The 20,541-nt window shown below is 43.6% G+C and overlaps 1 protein-coding gene across 5 annotated transcripts in view; it reads left to right on the top strand.

Moving 5' to 3' along the window:
- RORA (RAR related orphan receptor A) overlaps positions 1 to 20,541 on the top strand; it is a 359,385-nt gene that overhangs the window by 270,887 nt on the left and 67,957 nt on the right. Inside the window, exon 1 of one of the 5 annotated variants that reach the window (XM_063169265.1) lies at positions 17,135 to 17,222. The exons of 3 other annotated variants lie outside the window; for them this stretch is intronic. In XM_063169265.1, coding sequence (XP_063025335.1) covers positions 17,192 to 17,222 — 31 coding nt within the window. In that variant the 5' untranslated portion in view covers positions 17,135 to 17,191. Of the gene's footprint in view, positions 1 to 17,134; positions 17,223 to 17,720; positions 17,784 to 20,541 lie in introns of those variants that run through there. One more of the 5 variants, XM_063169266.1, reaches the window with a different exon arrangement.

Below are 20,541 nucleotides of genomic sequence, written 5' to 3'. Positions count from 1 at the left end.
AAAAGCATCATTGGTTTTGTTCTTGTGTCTGAAACTTTGTTTACATGGCTTTAATTGAATTCTGTCTATATTGTACAGCAAGTGGTAGATGGCAGTTTCATATGGTTCTTTCTTCCTAGAATACGGATTGTTTGCACTCTTGGTTTGTTAATAAATCCTGACATTCCCTGAGCAGTAATTCTTCAGTGCTTTCAATGCCATAAATACTGAATATAGGGGAAATCTGTCCTGCCATTATGCACTCGGTTAATAGGAGTTATTTGTAGTGATGGCAGGATCTTAAACCCTTGTCTAAATGTGATCAATACTGTCCTTAGCTTGCAAATAAGCATGTCTGAATTGATAGCTTACAAACAATGTCTACAAATCATAATTATTTTAACATTAGCCACAAGCTTCTGACAGTCTCAGCTTTTGAATTGTACATTCCTGAAGCAAAGTGAATACAAAGCCAGAATTGCTAACTTTTTTTTTTTTTCAGAAATCATATGTGTAATTTATTTCCCACTTATGCAAGAAATTGGTTGGGGTTTGGGTCTGTAGTTTATGAGCAAGCTGTTTGTTACCCCTCTGGAGCTGAACAGCAAGTGCAGCACCTTGGCTGGAGTGTTCTTTCACCTGCTGCAGCGTGGCTGGGCCTTGACCAGAGCAGCAGGTCTGGGTGGGTCACTGAGCCCTGCACAGCCTGCTGAGGAACAGCCTGCTCAAACACCCCAGCTCCTGCTGAACGTGTGCTGGCCCTGCCTGCAGCTGGAGCAGAGGAACCCCAAGGATGATTTGGTGATTGAAGCTGGTGCTGTGGGTCTATCTATTTCTTTTCCTGGTCACATCTTCTATTGACATTGGTTTTCCACTTCCTTTAAATTCATCAGCAGTTTTTCCTCAATGATCCTTTCTGTGATCCAGGTCCAGATGAAGTGATTCATTTCATAGAGCAGAGGCATGCCAGCAGAATTCTCGTTCTGCATTAATAATAATAATAATAATAATAATAATAATAATAATAATAATAATAATAATAATAATAATAACAGTAATTGATCTCCCTTGGGTCCATTCTGCTGGTCTAAGTTGGAAAGAAGATGGTAATGAAGCAGTTGCCCATCCCTGGGCTTCTGATTGTACTTCTGCAGAATCAGATTTCAGTCTGATGGTTCAAAGTCATTCCTGCTGTAAAGTGTGATTTGGATGGAGATAAATCAGGAGCAAATGTGATCCTTGTAAACTTAAAAATACCTCTACTTCTCCTAGCAAAATGCTTCTTTCTGACACACCTCCCCTGCCAGGGACTCAGTGTTAATAAATGAAGCTTCTCTGAGAAATTTCTCATTCCTTCTTATTGTGTCAAAGTTGGCAATAGATTTCCTGATATTTTGTTTTTCTTTTCCCTCATTCCTGCAGGACTCAGTCTTAACTCAAGAATTTCTTTTGATCCATACAGACCTTTAGGAAATTAATTTCAAATACTTGATGTTCCAAATACTTTTTGACGCTTTAGGGTATATTGCTGGACATACTGTTGATAGTTTAAAAAGCCAAGACCCAGCAGCTGCAGGAATTTCTGTCCATTATGGAAAATTCAGCATGCTTTCTTTGGTATGGCAATACCAAAAGTCTGCTGGCATACCCAGCTAAAGTACTTATAACCATATAAAGGGAATGCCTTTTAGGAATTGGACAAAAACACAGACATAATATTTTCCATCAATTAGATGTTGAGAAGTCCCAGACATACAATGCTGCAAGTGAAATTAGATGCCTTGGGAAACCTATTCCAAATGGAAATCTAATATGTGGGATCCTGACTCAGTCACCACTCCCTCAGTTTTCTACCCTCCCAAAATATATTTGGATATGCTAGTAATGTAAATATAGTAACATTACACCCAGTAAATATGCACAGATTGGATCATGCAAGCTGCACTAAATGCAGCCATAGACAAACCACAAACTTGCCTATAAGGTATTTTAAAATCTTGCCAATAATGCACATTTGCTGAGTTTCCTATGTTACTGCAGATGTGCAGGGCTGCTATTTGTGGAATCCTTTCAGCAAACTGTGTATTATTTATAAATGGAAAATGAGGGAGTTTATGGTGAGCCTTCTGTCATGGTTGTTTGGCACATGGGAATTATAAATAGGACTGGGTAATCACTGATGTGCTTTGCATTTGGCACTGTGGTCATTTCTGACCCAAAGAGAAGCCACAGGAGAAACATGTATGAAGGCCCCTAGCAGCCTTTTTGTGTGTTAAAATATATTTTCTGTTTCACTCCCTGCTTAAGCTGCAAGCTGAATGGAGTATTTTGGTTTTGCATAATTCTTTAACTGCTCTCACAGCACGGCCCTTTTCAATTCAAAGCAGTTTGCCCCTAAGTTTGGGGGTTCTCTGTTAGAGGAGTGAAACCAGCCCCATTGTCAGTGCCACTTGCCAAAGGTGTTTGAGAGCATCCTGCAGGGTGTCCAGGTGAAGAACTGAGCACCCAGAGCTGTGGGGCTGTGCTGATGCTTTGTGCGTGTAATCTGAGATAAGTGTTCCTGAGTGCACAATGAAGTGTTCTCTGAACTCCAAGGAAAGCCTTCAGGCCTGCTCTGCAGACACACCAGGAACAACCTGGAACCCAAAAGGTTCCCTTTGCTTCCTCCTGGCCTACAGAGGGTGGGGAAGAATTGCTGATGTTACTGGTGGAGCCATTATTCTCTTTGGCAACTCCAAGTGCAACATTTTTGTTTTCTTCTCACATCTAATTCATTCAATTTGCAAGTAGTTCTGGATATTTTTTTAAACTTTTAAAACACAATCTGTGATCTAGCTGCATCCAGTTCTGCCTCTTCTTTGACTTTTTTCAATGATAGCTGCTTTCCTCATTTGAATTTAGTTGGCAGCTGTATTGATTGATGTTCCTGGTAGAATAGAATCCAGCTGTCTTCACTTAAGGGTATTGCAATGCAGGACAAACACTTTAGGCTGTGTCATCCATGTAAACAGTCTGTGCTTCTAAAGCTACGAAAATCCATCTGGAAAATGACAATCCATGCTTGGTTTTGCTGTGCAACAACGTGGACAGAACATGGCTCTGGGTTTTTGCCTAAATCATTGCAATCAGCTAGCAAGGTATTATGCCAGGCAGTGCTTTAATGAAGTATACATCAAGGCTGCCAAATAAACAGCTTTTGAGGCCTATGCATATCATTATTGTGGGAAATGTTTCTACTAGTATATTAGATAATAGGTGCAATTTGAAAAAAGAACATGCAGTCCTGTTCCTCTCCACCCCTTATGCACCCTTTGGGTGTGGGCATAAAATATTGAAATGTGTAGCTCAGCACATTTTCAGTTCATCTGGTTAAAAAGAAGTTGCAAAGCAGCATAGATTTTCTTTTGCTTTCCATCTAGATCTGATGTACAAACCCAGTAGATTGTCTTAAGTGGGCTTTTTTTCCCTCCTCCTTCTTCATATTTTGACACTGCACTTATGGGTAGTGCACCTCTGTGACCTTGTAACTGCTAAGATTTTGCATGAAGCTGTTTTTGCAGATGCAGAGAACAAAGGAAATGAGCACCTTGCAGGTGTGCACCTGAAAGCACATTTCAGGTGTATAAACAATGCTGTTAGCTGAGGAGTAGAGTGCTTACTCAGTGAGAGCCCATTTATCCATGTTCTGATGGGTTTTATTAATTATTAGTACATGGCAGTTTAATCTGTACGTTTGGGGCTCCCAGAGGTGGAAGGCTCTTGCTTTGTGGTCATTTCCTGAGCCTGCAGCAGCTCTGCACCATTTCACAGCAGAGTTCCTGCTTTGTGCCTCCATCCACTGGCTCATCCAGCTATTCCTGGTGGAGCTGATTTCTTTTAATTTCTGTAACGCTGTTGCCAGCACTTCTCTATGGGGAGGTCAGCTAGGAAACGACCAGGAGAGCTTAGAATTCCCTATGAGGAGTGAAAAAACCACTCTAAATGGCTTGGTCTTTTTAAAAACCCTCTATAATGAAATATTCTCAAGCCAGGGAAATGCATATACAGGAGGAGTGCAACAGCTTGCTCTTTATCACTAAAAACTGCAAGCTTCAACATTGCTTTTGTTAAACAGGGATTTTTTATCTTCCTATCCAATCACCCCCTACCACCAGGCTTTAAAATTCTTTTTTCTCTGGTCAGAAAGCTGGTTCAGATGCCATACCTGTGGTTTCCCACGTATTCTGGATCTTTTCACAGAACTTGGTTTCCATAGTAAATGCTTTCAAAAAATGTATGGTTCAATAAAAGTACTCTGCAGTTCTTCATTTTATAAAGGAGTGCTCTCATTAACTCACTGTTGAATAACTCTCATAACCTCAGATCTGTTTGAATTCTACTCCAAATGTTCCATTACAGGCCATCTGACACCTCATGAAACACATTATATGCTCCATTGCTAAGTTTCTGAGCTTAAGTCTTAGTCCTCAAACTATTTTATCATACTTACATTTGAACAAAATATGCTGAGACAGCAAATGGGGATCCACATTTAGCCATGCAGAAACCAGGAGAAAGGACTGGTTGGTATTTACTGTTCCAAAAATTATTGCTTTCCAAACTTCCTAGAGTGGTGTGATGGGAAGCTTTTGTATTCTGTGTTGCCTGTTTTAATTGTGTTTTGCCAAGACACCCCCACGTTTGTTATGGGAATTAGAGAGGGGAGGATGGTGCACCACAGCTGTTCAGGGAGCCCTGCTGAGCCTGAACACAAACCCTGACACTGAGAGCAGAGATGTGGAGAGCTCCCCTGATCCTCCCAGCAATTCCTGTTCAGATGCAGCAACTCAGTGAGAGCCCTGATGAAATCAGGGAGTTGGTGGCAGTCCTGCCCCTCATTTCTGCCTGTGCCTTTTGAGCATCACTTCCCTGCAAGGCCCAGCTGGAGCTCACATGCACGTGGAGAGCTGTGCACTCAGTGTGGGATCCCATCCTGCAGCACTGCCAATGCCAGTGGGGAAACCACAGACTCAGCATTGTCAGAAAGCAGTCACAATATTCATGCTAATATTGATTTGTCCTAGTGATAAGGGAAAAATATAACCCAGAAGTAAACTAATAAAAAGCCTTTAAAAAGGCAAAATACTGCTTTCAGATGTGACCTAGTCGTGTTTGGCTTGGGTTTTTGTAACAGCCCTGTGAGCACCAAGGTACTGCAGTGTTGCTGTATCCTGATCCTCACTCTTGTAAACCCCCTGTACTCCAGCAGTTCTCACAGTGCTGCCTTTGCCAGTCCTTCCTGTTGGTTACTTTATCTTCATCAGCTGGGAGAATAATTAGGCCCACTTCTAGTGAGACTTTTCACCTGACTTAGAAGAGTGAGAAGCATACAGGCATTCTGCTACTCATGCTACCAGTGTCTTTTAAGTTCATTTTTATGTCTTGCTGCATTTTGGATCACACCAGTAATCTCACAACTCCAGCAACAAGCATACAAAATGTGGCAGAACATTATTTCATTATTTTGGGTGATTGTATCCTGCTCAGTATCATGGCACATAAAAAGAAATTACCAAGAAACTACCAGAGTATTGGTAGGACCAACTAATGCCAAGCTGGTGCTTTCTTTTATTTTCATGAGAGAACAAATGTGCCAAGCAGCTAAATGGCTGGGTGGGAAATAACTTGAATCAGCAGTGCAAGTAGTGAAAACAAGTATCTGAGCCTTTAAAGAGGAGAAATATCTGTGACAATATGTAATTATATGGTTGTGTGATCATAAGTGCTCACAAAGCATTGGTGATGCACCTCTAAAATGATAGGTTTTGGTATAGCAGGATGAAACATATTCTGATTTTCTCCTGACAAAGACAGCACCTTTTTCACTTAGGAAAAGGGCAGGCCTGTCTCTGATTACCATGCTGGCTGTAATCCCCATGTGAACCCCAACTCTTTCATACAGACCACGGATCCTGCATGCATTTTTGGGGGTAAATATGAGAATTAGTTCTTATGTCAGGGAAACAGTCTTCCTATTTGTTTGTTTGGGTTTTTGTTTTGTTTGTGGGGTTTTTTTTATCTTAAGTAGGCTTTAAAATTTTTTCCTTTCAATTTCATAATATAAAAAGTCAGTAGGTTTTTTTTTTCCTTCTTAGTACTGTTAAATGTTTTGCAAGCTTAATTTAAACATAATGATTGCCTGAATACATTTGTTTTCTTATTTGGTTGACAAAACCAATGAAGCATTTACATTGCAATGCCTTGGCATGTTTTCAGTTTGGGATCACTAGACAGCTAAAGAGGAAGGGCTAAAGTCTGTGAAGGTGAAAATGATGCACTTATTTCCCCTTATGAAACTGCAAATATTGCTCCTTGCAGAGTACCAGCCCTGCATGGAAAAGTCCAACATGGAATAAATGCTTTTGTACAGCTTTAAATGCTGTATGGCATGACCAACATTTATACAGATGGAGCAAAAAAGATAAGATTGGGAGAAAGAAGTAAAATGTCCAGAGCTTTGGAATGGTGTATTTTCCCTGTGCCATGCACATCTGAAAGCCTCCTGTGGGTTGGAGGGTCCATGGGCTCCCTTGGAGGCTGGTGCCAGCTGATCCTGCCTCCTGAGCAAAGGGCTGTGGAAAATTAGGCACTGAGTCCTCAGTTACTCTTCCCTTCTCCTAACATTCGCCTCAGAGATCCTTAGGGGTGTCCAGGGATAGGGCATTGTTTAATTTCTCTCCTTTTCAGAGGGGACTCCAAGCCCTCCAAGCAAAGCTACTGAGGATCCAGCATTACCCCCGTTTTCCTTCCTTGTGTTGGAGAACAAATTCCCAGTTCCAGAATCAAACCCAGTCACTTTCACTGGCTGGAGTGGCCCAGCCAGCAGGGGTTGGTGAGCCTTGCTGTTGGGTTACAGCATTCTGTGGGGTGTTGGCAGACCCAGCACAGGCACCCACACATTGCCAGCCATGAGGGCAGCTGCCTGCCCTTGCTGCTCGTGTCTCTTGTGTGCTGGGCCTTGCTGAGCGTTCCTGGGCCCTTGCAGTGCCCTTGCAGTCAGAGCTTTCAGGTTGTGTTCGCTCCAGCTTCCATTTGCCACTTGTCCCTATTTCCCTTCCAAACTGAGTGGGATTGCAGCAGATGCAGCGCAGATCCTGAGGAGAGTCAAGAAGCTGTCACAGGGAATACTGTATTTTCTCATTCCTTCCAAACTGAGGCTCAGAAGGACTTGTCTGGTGTTTCATGTTGTTCAAAAACATGCTACAGGAAAATGTAATCCCTAAGTAATTGCTTCTATCAGAATATCCTTTGATTTTTACCATATGCCTCTTCTCAGTGATTTTTCAAATTTATTAAGCAGAAGGTTGTGAAGAAAAATGAAGATGATTTCTGAGTAACAATAGCATAAATCCTCTCAATTTTTCACATTGAGGTGGTTTGCCTCACCTTATCTATTTCTTATTGGTACTTCTCCTCCTGATATCAATTTCTATTCATTTTGTATCATATTAACTATTTTCAGCAGTGCTTCAGAAGCTTCCTCCCTCTGCATTTTGGTACAGATCTCATCAATATCTCTGAACTTCAGTTCTTTTTCACCTCCTTTTGAAGTGTTCTTCTGTTAGAAGTGATCCAGCTTCCATTCATGTCTAATTTGTTACAGAACAGTGCCATGCATTCCCTGAGCACATTCCCCTCTAGCCCCTGCTGAGAGGCTCCTGCCAGCCCTGCCCTGCCCTGCCCTCAGCACTGGGCAGCCTGGCACTGATCAGCCAGCTGCAGAGGTGCTTCTGCCTGCTGGAATCCTGGGGAATACCAGAAAATTAACATCCCTTGCTCTGGTACACCCTTTTTTGTCTTTCACTTTCTTGAAAATTGATTTTCTTCCTACTTCTGTGAGTAGTTTTGTTCTTTAGTTTTTCATTTATTTGGGCAGGTATTTAATTTTTCACTCTTTCATACCCTGGCTCATACACGTTTCAGTTTTACCTCAGCTGTTATTTCAGAACAGCAGGTTCCTTTGTGTGCAGGCTGCAGAAGAACAGTGCTGTGCCATGCTGGGTGCAGGCTGTTCACCCCAGAAGGGTGAGACGGCCCCGTGGGCTTTGGCAGGACAGCTCAGGTGGGTGCAGCAGGCTGTGCCTTACCTGCAGCTCACTGTGGATTGTGTACTTGGAGCAGCTGGTTGAACAAATGTCAAGTATAGGAGCTCTGATGAAGGACTTGAACTGAAAATGCAGATCAGTTTCAGTAGTTCTGCTCTATGTGCTCTGCTTTGTGATCAAATTTATCAGCTTAGAATACTGCACTCCCCTTTCCAAAGTGAAAGATGCTACAGAGCAGATAAATGACTCTTAAAATAGCAAAAGCACTGGTTTGTAGAAACAGACCCCAAAAAAGTCAGTAAAGACTTTTCTAATGACTTTCAGAAGTCAGTTTTAAAAAACCCAAATGTTTTGTCCTTTAGCTAAAAATGGATGGAATAATTAAAAGCACTGTTGAATTATTGGACACCTAAGAACCCAAACAATCCAGTACTGAAATTCAAGTGTCTCTGCTAATTGTAGCTTGTAGAGTACATGCTTGCAACACATGGGCTTTGGGGTGAAGTCTGTGTTTTGGGAACAGGGGTGCATGTCCTAGAACCTGACCAGAGAAGTGTGCTGAAGAACAGCTGCCCTTGCTAGAGGTACCTCCCCAGTACAGCAGCCTTAAAGTCAAGATTAACAGCTCTTAAATTAGCCTTGATTCTACTAGAAATGTCCCTCATATTTCATGCTCTGGAAAGGGATATGGGGAAAGAATATCATAATGTTTCCCTTTCTTTGACAAGCCTTTCAGTAGCCCTGTCAAAGATCCTTTAAAATGGAATTGAAATAATCAGGAATGATGTGCCCATGTGAAAAATGCTTGGCACTTCCTTTTCTGTAAGATGGGTGTATGGTAATAAGGTTTAAATTATGAGTTAAAAATGATTCTTATCAAGCAAGTGCTGGTAGCTCAGATCAAATTACAAAAACAGAAAATGGGATGGTTTCTAAATCCTTCCCCTGTTTTGCTTTCTAAATAGGATAAAAAAAATACTGTCATGAGTTAAATTAATACAAATGTAGATTATAAAACCCAATTTTAGATGAAGCAATAGATGATTCTCTATAGGTGTTCTGCTCTATGTGCTCTGCTTTGTAATCAAATTTATCAGCTTAGAATTCTGCACTCCCCTTTCCAAAGTGAAAGCTGGTTCTGTGCAGGTGTTCTCTGAACTTGGTGATTATTAGCAAAACAGTGCTCTCAAATAATTACCTTCCTTTGTAAGTGAATCATCCTATTATTTTGCTTCTATTAAAGTCTCGTATCCTTCAACAGTGTCACGTTATCATGTCTAATAATCAGAATTATGCAAAGGAATTATCTGTATGGATTTCATGCCCAGGAACTGTGTCATCGTTTATTTACCACTCTAAGTAGGTATGCAGTGTTTTGTTTGTTTGAAGTGCAGTAGTTGAAGATGTATTGACTTTTGAAAATAGATCATTAAAGTTTGTGTTTTCTTTAAAGTTGAAGCCTTAAAAGCCATAATCAGCTGCCATTTATTTTCTACTAATGGAATCAGAAGTAATGAATTTTCTTTGATAATTTCAAGAAGGTAATGGTGGTGTGGAGAAAGAAATCAGGAGTGAAAGCTGCTGAAGTGGCTCTAAAGTTTGAAGAAGTGAGAAATGAGAGAAATTAGCAATGATCTACTAGTACACAAGCAGAGAATATGTTGGACTTTGCAGTGTTTCTGTTCTGGAGCTCAGTGTTAATCTGAGGAGGAACTGGAGAAAATGCTAAAGCACAGCATTTACCCCATTCTGTTAAGCACTGTGCTGGAAAAGAGGGTGTCAGCAAAGCTTAGAAACCCATATAACTGAAGATTTAATTCTGGAGAGAGTCCCAACATGGAATTTTAATTGTCCTAGAAAGCACGTTGGCTTCTAAACTTGTGTTTTGCATTGAGACATAGAAAATGTACAAGATCTATAGTGCAAAGCTGTATAAATAATGCATATGCTCACAGGAGCAGGAAATATGCTGCTGATCAGACAATGTCAACTTAGATGAATCCTGTCCTGAAAGCTGCACTTTAAATGGAAGCAGTAAACCCACTATTGACATGTGGCACTACCAACTGAAACATCAATAGTTATAAAAAGAGTATTTCATAATGCAGAATCATTGCTTGGTTTGCTTGACTGGGCAGATGCTTCTACTTCCCATCAAAGAAAAATAATTTCCATATTAGCTCTCTGAGTGCCCAACCCAGCTTATCTGTCCCACTAATGCTCCCGTTCTTAATGACACTGCTGAATATGGGCAAAATGTGCTTGCTGGTCTCATAAAGCTCAGGAGGGAGGTTTGGCTGTCCCTGGGCATGACATGGAGCAGTTGAAGTGTTGGCATATTGACAGCTGCTCTCGGGTTACTTCTGCTCAGTCTGGGAGCGGGTGCAACACAAACTCCTCCTGTGGAACATCCTCATCCCATATGTGAGCCTGCTTCCATTGTTCTCTGGCAACTTGACTTACACAGCATTGCCAGAGTTTATGGGCAGCAAGCACGACTCTGGCTGGCTGTAGATTAACATTTCTCTGGTCATTCTGAAGAATAGCTGAAGCATTCAGTTTGTTCACCAGATGAGAGCACTGCCATAAGCAGAAGAGGCTGAAGTGCTGTGAATGCCCATGGCACATGGAGTGGCAGAGGATCCACTGGGATATGCTCAAATCATCTTGATTGTTGAACTATTCATCAGAAAAAGGCCAGGAAACGCCAGGGTTCCTTCTTGGTGCTACATCTGGTCAGACACACTTGTGAGGAAGATTCTGAGCAGGAAACCTGTCTCACTTCATCTCATGCTCTGCTCACTACTGCCATTTCTCCTGCTTTGGCTAGCCCTGATGATACAAAAGAGGGCAGAAAGGGAAGCCCAGGAATTAAAAAAAGGAAAAAAAAACTGTTGCCTATCCATGGTATATAACCAGCTAATGATCTAAGGCCAGTAGTCATAAATTTACAGGAGGTAGCAAATGCTCCAGGCTGGTCTGGGGCATCCCTGTGGGCATTGCAATCCTTCTGTGAATGGCTGTATGCACAATCGTTTGGGAAATGGACCTAACAACTTGTGAAACCCAGTTGTTACCCCAAAAATTGAACAAAAATTCTAGAGTCCAAAGCCTTTTTAGGGAAGTGAGAACTTTGCTAATACTGTCAAGGTATTTTTCAGAAAGGGACCAAAGCACTTAGAGGTTCTGTCTGCTCTCAGCAGGCCTCCAGAAGGCCTCAGCACCCGTCCAGCTGACAGCATCTCTGCATCCAGGCACCTGCTCTCATCTGGAATTAAATGATGAGTTAAATTACAAGTTAAAAATGGTTAGGCTTACGATGCTAAGATGCTCAACTGAGCAGCTTTGCCCACTCTGTCTCTGTGCTACAGAAGCCTACACCAAGGTGATGAGGAACAAAAGGATTTGGGAAGATTCTAAACCACACTGAAGATGTTCCACCACGACCAGCACAATTCTCTCTTGGTTGATTTACAGGAAAAGGTGGTTCTTTGGAGAGCCTGTCTATTCTGAAAAATTACTATATGGCAAGGATCCTTAAACAAGGGTCTAGTAATTACTTCTTTGAGGATAATTAGTATCTTGCTGTTCTTTGTGCTGCTGCCAATCAGCAGTTGGTTTATACACTGTCTATTGACTTTTCCCCACCTAAAGGGATGTACAGAACAATACAAGGCTGCAGTTTTGGCAAGCAACTCTGGCCAAATACCCTGGTAAGATTATGCATGAAGAAGAGAGCTCTAACAGCTTTCAAACAATTCCTGCTTTTTGGCATCATTAATGTCAGGATGTTGCAGGAAGATTTGATCTTTCAAAACTGTGAATGAGAATCTTTCTGAGATCAAACAGGGACTCTGCAGTGGCAGCATGAGCAGTAATCCAATACCAGTCACTTCATAATGCCCTTTTAGGTGTACAAAAGAGGAGGCTACCAACTCCAGTTTGATCTATTTCTTGATAATTTTGTAATCTTTCCATGGCCCCACTTGCAATTGGTGGCAGATGATGAATTGGTGATAATCTCATCTTTCTAATCACTTTATTTCTAAATGTACTGCTGATACCTTAGATTCTGAAAAGCAGCAAATGTGATAGCCTTGCAAGGTGAGAGGAAGCTTGTCAAAAGTGAAAATTCAGTTGACTAGATCTTTAAAATCTTTTGCTACTAACAGCATGCCTAGCTGATAATAATGACTTTGGACTTACCTTTCATCCAGATGAGCCCCAAAACATTTTGTCAACTCATACTTCATTTCACCAGGTGCAGAACTGCAGCAGCTGTTTGGCAAAGCACAGCAAGCAGTTCAACAGTTGGGGATAGCAAAGGACTTAATTGGGAGTTGTGGGGTAGTCTCTAAAATGGCTTGATTAAGACATATAGCTGTAGGCCCACAAGGCACAGAAGCACACCTCCTCAGCAGGAACTGAGGCAGGGATTGTGTCTGAAGCAAAATGGAATCACTGCAGGGTCAGCATAGTAGCACTTTTAAATAGATGAAAAAGAGGCAACTTAATGAGGACAACCTCAGTTATGTTCATCTTCAACAGTGTGCTACTTGGAGGGCTAGAAATAAATGAACACTAAAATCCCACTAAATCTAGAGGGGGGTATGTGTTAGGGAGCAATCATTTTCTTTTTGGGGGTGTTGCATGGATCAGTTAGAAGCCACTTAAAAATTGATTGCCAACAGGGTGGACAGAATTGTAAACTGTGTTTTAAAGATTATCTAGAGCTGCAGTTTAGTTTCCCTACACTTGGTTTTGGGTGTATTTGGTAAACAAGGATGTTGTGATCACTGCACCTCCATGGTTTCACATATGCATGGCTGTTGTTGAGTAAGAAGCCAAAAGGGCAAAAGCAGAGTGTTGTGATGCTTGGTTTTAAACTCTGGTCACATCTAGACCTGCCACACTAACATGAGCTGGGAGCTGAATGCTTCCCCTGACAGTAGGACATGTGATTGGGCTGCAATTGGAGAAAGGCTTTGCTTTCAGTATCACCTGCTTCTTCCCATTTACCAGCAGCTGTTGTCACCATCTCTGGGCAGAGTTTAACTCCTCAGAGGAGCTCTTTAAATGTTGAAAAGAAATTTTCAACATTTTCTATAGATGTTTGAAGTCCTTACTGCCGCCTACTTTAATCAATATAGGATTTCCTAAACATTTTAAAGAACTTATTTCATTGCAAGCCTATGAAGACTTCAGAAAAACATTTAAAAATATGCAGAATTATGTGGATTTATACTGCCAGTCCAAGCCCATTTTATAAGTGAAAACATATATGTAAAACTAGCTGTAGGTCATTTTAAAAGAGGAGAAGAAGCTGTGTTTGCTAAAGCTGAAAATGTGGAGGCTCTGGATGATTTATTGAAGCGCTCTGTTATCACATTTCCTTCCCAGTAAGTAGGTTTTCATCTCCATGGGAGAATGCAGCATGCAGCCCTTGCCCTGCAAAGGTTTTTGCATGCAGTTGTGTTTGTGGCAGTGATGGAGCAGTGGGGAAATGCTGTACCTCAGAGTGGTTTGACAGCTTCAGCTTCATAACAAGCCTGTGTGGCTAAACCTTCTTCAGACAGGGGGTGATTACATGACACATTTTCTTTTTTAAGAATGCTTTTTTCCTCTATGCTAGGTAGGCAAGAAGGGTGGTGGTTGTGCCCCCTATTTATTATTTAAATCTTAAATTTTAGTGATAAGGAGGTCTCAAAATTATTCCTAAATTAAGCCTAACCATGCAGCTTAGGCAAGAATGCAAAACTTGACCCAACAGTCTGCAGAAATGCTCCCCACTGACATTTCAAGTCAGAACAACATAAACATCTTTGTTTAATTAGTTGCAGTTAAACTACTTCAGTTTGGGGATGTCCTTGAACAAATAGTTAGAAGTAGTTGGTTCATCTTAGAAGCTGAATTTATTACTTTGCTCAGTAGGTTTAAAAAGAGGTGGAGGAAGCTTCTCAGTGTTTTGTGTCCTGTGCTTAGAATACTCAATTAACACAGTCTCTTGCATTACCAGTGCCAATAGCTGTCATAGGTGTTTCCCCTTTCTCTGTTGGCAATTTAACACTTCTCTGTTTTGCAGCAGGGTTGAAAAGATTTCTAGAAACAGTTGTTTCCCTCAGATTGCTGCAGAGGCTTGTGGTTAGGCTGACAAGCTGAACACCTTTTATGTCAGCACAACACAGAGCAATACTTGATAAGGTTCCCCAGTCTGTTCCCATCCCTAAAGCAGCAATGTGAGGTTTGTAGCTCTTGCATGTTTGGGTGTGCTTAGGCTGTGCCACAGTGGCTCAAAGGGTGAGCACGTGCTGTGGTCAGGGTCGGTCTGCAGGCCACTGCTCACTCTGAACCATTAATAAATACATCTGACATGTTCAGGGGGTCTTTGAATGCAGAAATCAAGGCAAGAATTGAGTGTACCCTGAAGTGTAGTTTCTCACTCCTGTGAAGTGTTTGCAGGCTTGCAGTGTTTCATGGGTATCTATCAAAAGCTGAAGGAGCAGGCAGGATAGACAAGCTTCTGGAAGCTGGGAAGCATTCCTATCAGTCAAATGAAACCCTGCTGCACAAACAGTGAGAGCAATTGCCTGTCAAGTGTACTGTAATACTCAGCTCAGTGTTGTTTGACTGGCACATTGTGTTGTCACTGATACCGTGTCTGAACTCCAGAGAGACTGTCACTATTGCAGTCGTGTGGTAAATGGGGAAGGAAATGGATTTGGGATGGAGTTTTCATGATGAGGTCAATGTGAGACAGAAAACCCAAGTGCAAATGGATGTGTTTACATATTCCAAAGTCAGCAGATTGCTTTAGATGGGATATTGATAACAAATAATAAACTATTTTAGGTATGCTCTTCTCACTTAAAATGTCTGAAGACAAATCTTCTGTGATTTTATGAAGTAGCCTTTGTAAGAAGGCAAATCTGTGTTGTCTGCTTATTATTGAAGCCGTTTAGCACATCAGATGTCATTCCAGATTACCAGTTGCATTTCAGCTGGACTGGAAACAAATCCAGATCAGTAATAATGTAATGCTGTGTACCTTAAGGTTAAATGTCTGACAAGACAACTAGTGCTAATGGACTGTGACATTTTTCAGGCCATTGGTCTGACATTACTTGCTGTGTCAGAGCAAAATGTTTACAAAGATCTAACTCCACATTACAATGCATTAAGACATCATTCTCTCTTGTGCATGCTCCAAGCTTTCTGGCTGCATCTAAATCCCACAGTTGGCCCGTGTGTAGAAGCAGCGTCCTGCAGGCCCTGAGGTGCTCTGAGCAGCACTGTTGGTGGGATTTGATTCTGTCCAGAATGCCCTGCAAGCTTTCTGCTCACTACATTGCAACTTTACAGCTTGTGCTGCAGGTAAAACTCCTCGAGCACAAACCCGTCTGGGACCAGCTCTGCCACTGTACATTTTCTGAGCAGTATCTCACTGTACATGTGCTATTGGTAGGAATGGCTTAATGTAAGGAGAGCAAATATAGATGAAAAATTTTATGACAAGGATACCTGCTAAATTTACACTACTGCAGCAGATTAGCTCTTGGAATTTTTAGTGTTTTAATGTTTTTTGAAAGAAGGAAAATTTAAAACAGTATTTTGCATTAATGGGGCTTGAATGACTAGACTGATAAATGGTAAGTACACTTGGATCAAATCACATTTAAATAATATCATACTGTATTAAGAACTCATTAAAGAAATAGGTAAGAATTAGCAATTAAGGGCCATTTAATACTAGATTGTTTCAGTGTCCTCATCTCATAAAGGCTTTCTAAATATAGGCTTCATTTCAAATATTAAGATGGTTCCTCTGGCTTTTGTTTGTAACTGTTTTCCCTTATTTTTTTTTAATACTTGTACTTCTGATTCAATTAGATTAAGTAGTATAGTATATCCTGCCCCCTCTTAAACAGCTTGTAATGCATTAATTTTAATTTTTGTGCGGTTTTGTATTTCATGAGAGTTTATTCCAGTGGCTAATACAGAAATTGGAAAAAAAAGACTGGCTTTGTTAATGCAATTTTCAGCAAAGTGTGGTTTTTTAATAGGTTGGATTATTTTTGTGTCTGTGTGCGTGCTCAGTCATGCGCCATCCCTCCCGTAGTGTGGCTGTGTGTATATCCATGAATGTAAAACTTCATCTCACAAACTGACAGTACAGTGACATCTGATGCTATAGAATGGATGAAAACTCCAGCAGTGGTATCATGCTTCAGACGTTCCAAGTAAATCCTAAGAAAGCATGAACCCATCACCAGACAGATTTAAAATGTAAATGCTGCTCTGCTTGATCGAGTCAGCGACTATTAACTGCGGAGCGTTGTGCCAAGATGTAGCGGCAACGCGGTTATTCTTTACTTAAAACAACATCGGGGGGCTGCGGGGAACAAACGCGGGCTGGAGCTGCGGGACCCGAGGGGCGGGAGCTGCTCTGGGGCGCTGCGGGAGCGCTTCTGCCGCCGGGGACCGGGCAGCGCCGGCCGGGCCGGGCCGTGCGGGGCCGGGCAGCACCTGCCGTGCGGGGCCGGGCCGGGCGGAGCAGCACCTGCCGTGCCGTGCCGAGCCGAGCGGGGCCGGGCGGAGCAGCACCTGCCGTGCGGGGCCGGGCCGGGCCGGGCCGGGCAGAGCAGCACCTGCCGTGCGGGGCCGGGCCGGGCCGGGCCGGGCGGAGCAGCACCTGCCGTGCGGGGCCGGGGCCGGGGCCGGGCAGCACCTGCCGTGCGGGGCCGGGCCGGGCCGTGCCGGGCAGCACCTGCCGTGCCGAGCCGTGCCGAGCGGGGCCGGGCGGAGCGGAGCGTAGCGGAGCAGCCCCGGGGCGGCGGGGGCGGTGCTGCGCGCCGGGCGCGCCCCGTGACCGCCCCTCGGCGGCGGCGGCAGGGGAGGGGACGGGGCGAGCGGTGTAAACAAGGCGGGGGGCCGGGGCTGGCGCGGTGTCAGCGGGTCACATGGAGCCTCATATGGGCCGGGGGATGGCGGCGCGGCGCGGCTCTCCGCTGGCAGGCGGCGGCTGCTGCTGAGGCGGCGGCGGCGCTTCACGCCGAGGGCCCGTCCCGCCTCCCCTCCCCGCCTCCTGCCCGCCGCGCTCCGCTCCGCTCCCCGCCGTTCGCCGCTGACAAATGATGTGCGTTGTGCTCGCCGCGATGAAAGGTAGGCACGGAACCCGGCCCGGGCAGCGAGCGGCGCCCGCCGGAGTCGCGGCGCTCCGCGGCCTCCGCCGCCGCTCGGGGTCCGGCGCCGCTCGTTGCGGGCCGGCGCTGGCCGTGCGGGGCCCGGGCGGCTCGGGGCGGCTCTCGGCGCCGCGGGCGGCTCGTTCCCGCCGCGTTCCCGCCTCGTTCCCGGCTCGGTGGCGGCGGGAGCGGCGCTCCGGTTAGAGCGCAGGGGCGCGGGCCGGCGCTGCGCTGGCGGGGCTGCGGCTGAGCCGCTCGGGGCCCGCGCCGGCTGCGCTCGGGCTCCCCAAAACCTGACTCTAGCCAAGAGCAAAGGACGTGCGGCATCCTCTGGGCGGCTCACGGGGCCAAAATGCCGTCTTCAGGCAGCTGCTCATCTTTCAAAAGCTTTGGAATAAAAGGAAAAAGCCGAGTTACTTAGTGACTTCTTTTTTCTTAACCTGGAGTTTTCTCTTCTTGCGGATTCGAGTCCTTGTTGAGGGGCAGTGGCAGACTGAGGACAGTCAAACGAAGTTTTTGATGAGATACCAAAAGTTTAGAGGTACGTTTGTAGTCTGCCCTGTTTTTTAATAAAATTACGTCCACAGTAGAGCTTTGCATTGCAGTGTTTTTAAAGTCATAGGTTTGGGGATTTTTGAAATATAGGAAAAAAATAACCATCTTACTTTCATACAGTATTTTTTCACAATAATCTAAAAACATACGAATTTAATGCCCCCACTAAAATACTAAATGTGTGCTGTTTAAGATGAATTTTAGGCAAAATTTCTCTTTAATAATTTAGTTACTTGGAAAAAGACTATCGAGTCTTGCTTCAGTTGGAGACTGTTGCCTTTTTTTTCCACTTTGCAAGGCACTAGGTAATGCACACCAGTAGCAGCATAGTGTTTAAGGACGGTAATTTTCAATTACGCGGCTTCCTTTTCTTCTTGGAGAGAAGCCTGTGTGAATAAAAAGAAAAGCACTGTATTCATTAATCATTAGCCATGCTGAATGTATTTGGCAAGAAAATGTAATTGGGTTGATTCAGATACTTGTATCTGTAACAAAAGGAAGTGCATTTTTTTTTTAAGTGCAAACTACATGGATATTTTAGCAGTCCTTTAGAATTGTACATATTCTGATAACAGTTTTTCAGCCTATCCCTTATAAGCCTTTTAGAACCATGAAATTAAATAAACAATTTTCTTAAAAGAGGGAGAGAAATACACATGCAAAAAATATTGGGGGGTGTGATTATGTTGTGGGCTTCTGGACAGAGATTTAAGGTGTGTTGTAAAAGAACAGGCGGATGATTTACAGCAATTCAACTTTGAAATGTATTTTTTATTCTCTTGGGAGTTTCATTTAAACCAATTTCCACACTGATGTAAAATCTTGGCAGAGCCCAGCTTTTGGATTTTAAAGTGTAATTCCTAGTGGCTTTATTATGGAAATGAGTAGGTCTTTGTACTTTTTACAGACTACTTCTATAGTACATTTAATTCATGTTTCATAATATTTAGTTCTCTAATGCATTGAAAAACTTCCTTGGTTTCTTATCCTTTCTCTAATTTGCTGGACAGGGTTCAGCTGGAGGAAATGTGTTGTCATTTGTCTTAAAAGGGCCTCTGACTGCTATGAAATAATAGATCCACAGGCCAATATTATGATTTGAGAGAAGTAGACCAATAGAATAGGGAACGGAGTTTGTTTAAGCTCGAAAGTAAAAGGGAAAAATGCAAAATCTGGAGGTGAATTTGGTATCTTGTTTGTTCTCTATCCTGTGGTGGCGTCTTCTAATCTTCTACAGTTCTGAAGTTAAAGTGCAAAAAATTATGGTCTTAAAGACAATATGGGATTTTCATATTTGGTTTAATTTTCTTTTTTTGGGTATAAAGGGGGAGTATTAATGCCTTTCCTATTGCTGTTTAGATAGCCCAAACTGATACCATGTGAAGTTAATTTGTGAGTTGTTTTATTTTTCTTGCAACACAATGTTCCGGCAAGCATGTTCTCTTTAACTGTGAAAATTCCTGAGCCTGCATCCAGGTTTGGGTGGGTAGAGACGAGGCAGCTGTCACACAGGGAGAGCTGCACTCACACACCTGCAGTGCTGGGAGCAGACCGGTCCAGGAAGAGCCTGGGCATGTCTTTGGGACAGGCTGCGTGGTAGGAAATGAAACTTTCTCGTTTCAGGCAGGGCAGAAGGAGGATTTTTTCCACCTGATTTCTAAGAAAACAGGCAGACATGAACCATCAAAGTTCTTAATGACTGAATAAGTATTTTCTAGATTGATGGACTTTTAGAAATTATTTACCAGCTGCTGTGAGTCTGCAGAGTATCCAGGAAGCCTTGCATTTTTAGTTGGTAGCACAGGCTAAGCAGCTGACACTGCTGAGGGACACGGCAACGTTACGTGCTCACCAGTGCAGTTTGCAGAGAAACCCGATCGTTCTGCCCGCGTGGGCACCGGTGCAGATCTGATTCCAGAGGGAGCCCTCCCTGGCAGGAGCATCGGGGTGGCTTCAAGGAGAGCAGTGCTGGGTGCTGCTGGGCAGGTGCCCTGTGCTGGGCTCAGGGGCTCCTGTGTCAGCCAGCACGGAGCAGAGGGAGCGCAGCAGCAGGGCAGAGCCTTTCCTGGCTGTGGGACTGCTCGTGTTCTGTGCCTGCGCTGTGCAGAGCTGTGTCAGTCGGTGCTGCTGACAGCTCGGGTGCTTGTTCTGTGCCATCATCAGGCCTGGTCAGGAGGGTTCAGTCCCCTGATGAGTTATAGGGTATGGACAGGAACCTGGCCATAGTTGTGTTATCATTGCTGTGCACGTTCCTAAATAGGGACTGGTGGAAAGGCTGATGTGAATTTTCTAATCTATTTAAACCCAGATATATTTACTGTTAAGGTGGCATTTGAGGTACTAATCCTGGCTACTGCTGTGTCAATGTACAGTTCAGTCTGTTGCTGTTTTGTGGAAGATGGACCAGATGAGCAGAATCTGTTGCTCCTAGGCTGTAAGGAAAATTGTTTCGCTTTGGGGATCTGTGCTTGAATCACTGGAAATATAACCATCCTTTCTAAGGACTGAATGAAAATTCAGTCAGTAAAAACCACTTGTTTTAAGGAAGACGACTCCACTGTGTCAGGATTTTTGGAATCTGCCGCATTTTTGCGGAGAGCCCGAGCTGCAGCCGTGCAGGAGGCAGCATTGCCCTGGCTGCAGCCGTGCAGCAGGCAGCACTGCAGGGCAGCAGGCAGCACTCCTGGCAGCAGCCATGCAGCAGGCAGCACTGCAGGGCAGCAGGCAGCACTCCTGGCAGCAGC

The sequence above is a fragment of the Melospiza melodia genome, chromosome 15 (genome assembly GCF_035770615.1).
Source record: "Melospiza melodia melodia isolate bMelMel2 chromosome 15, bMelMel2.pri, whole genome shotgun sequence".
Taxonomy (NCBI): Eukaryota; Metazoa; Chordata; class Aves; order Passeriformes; family Passerellidae; genus Melospiza; species Melospiza melodia.
This window is presented reverse-complemented; position numbering and strand designations above follow the sequence as displayed.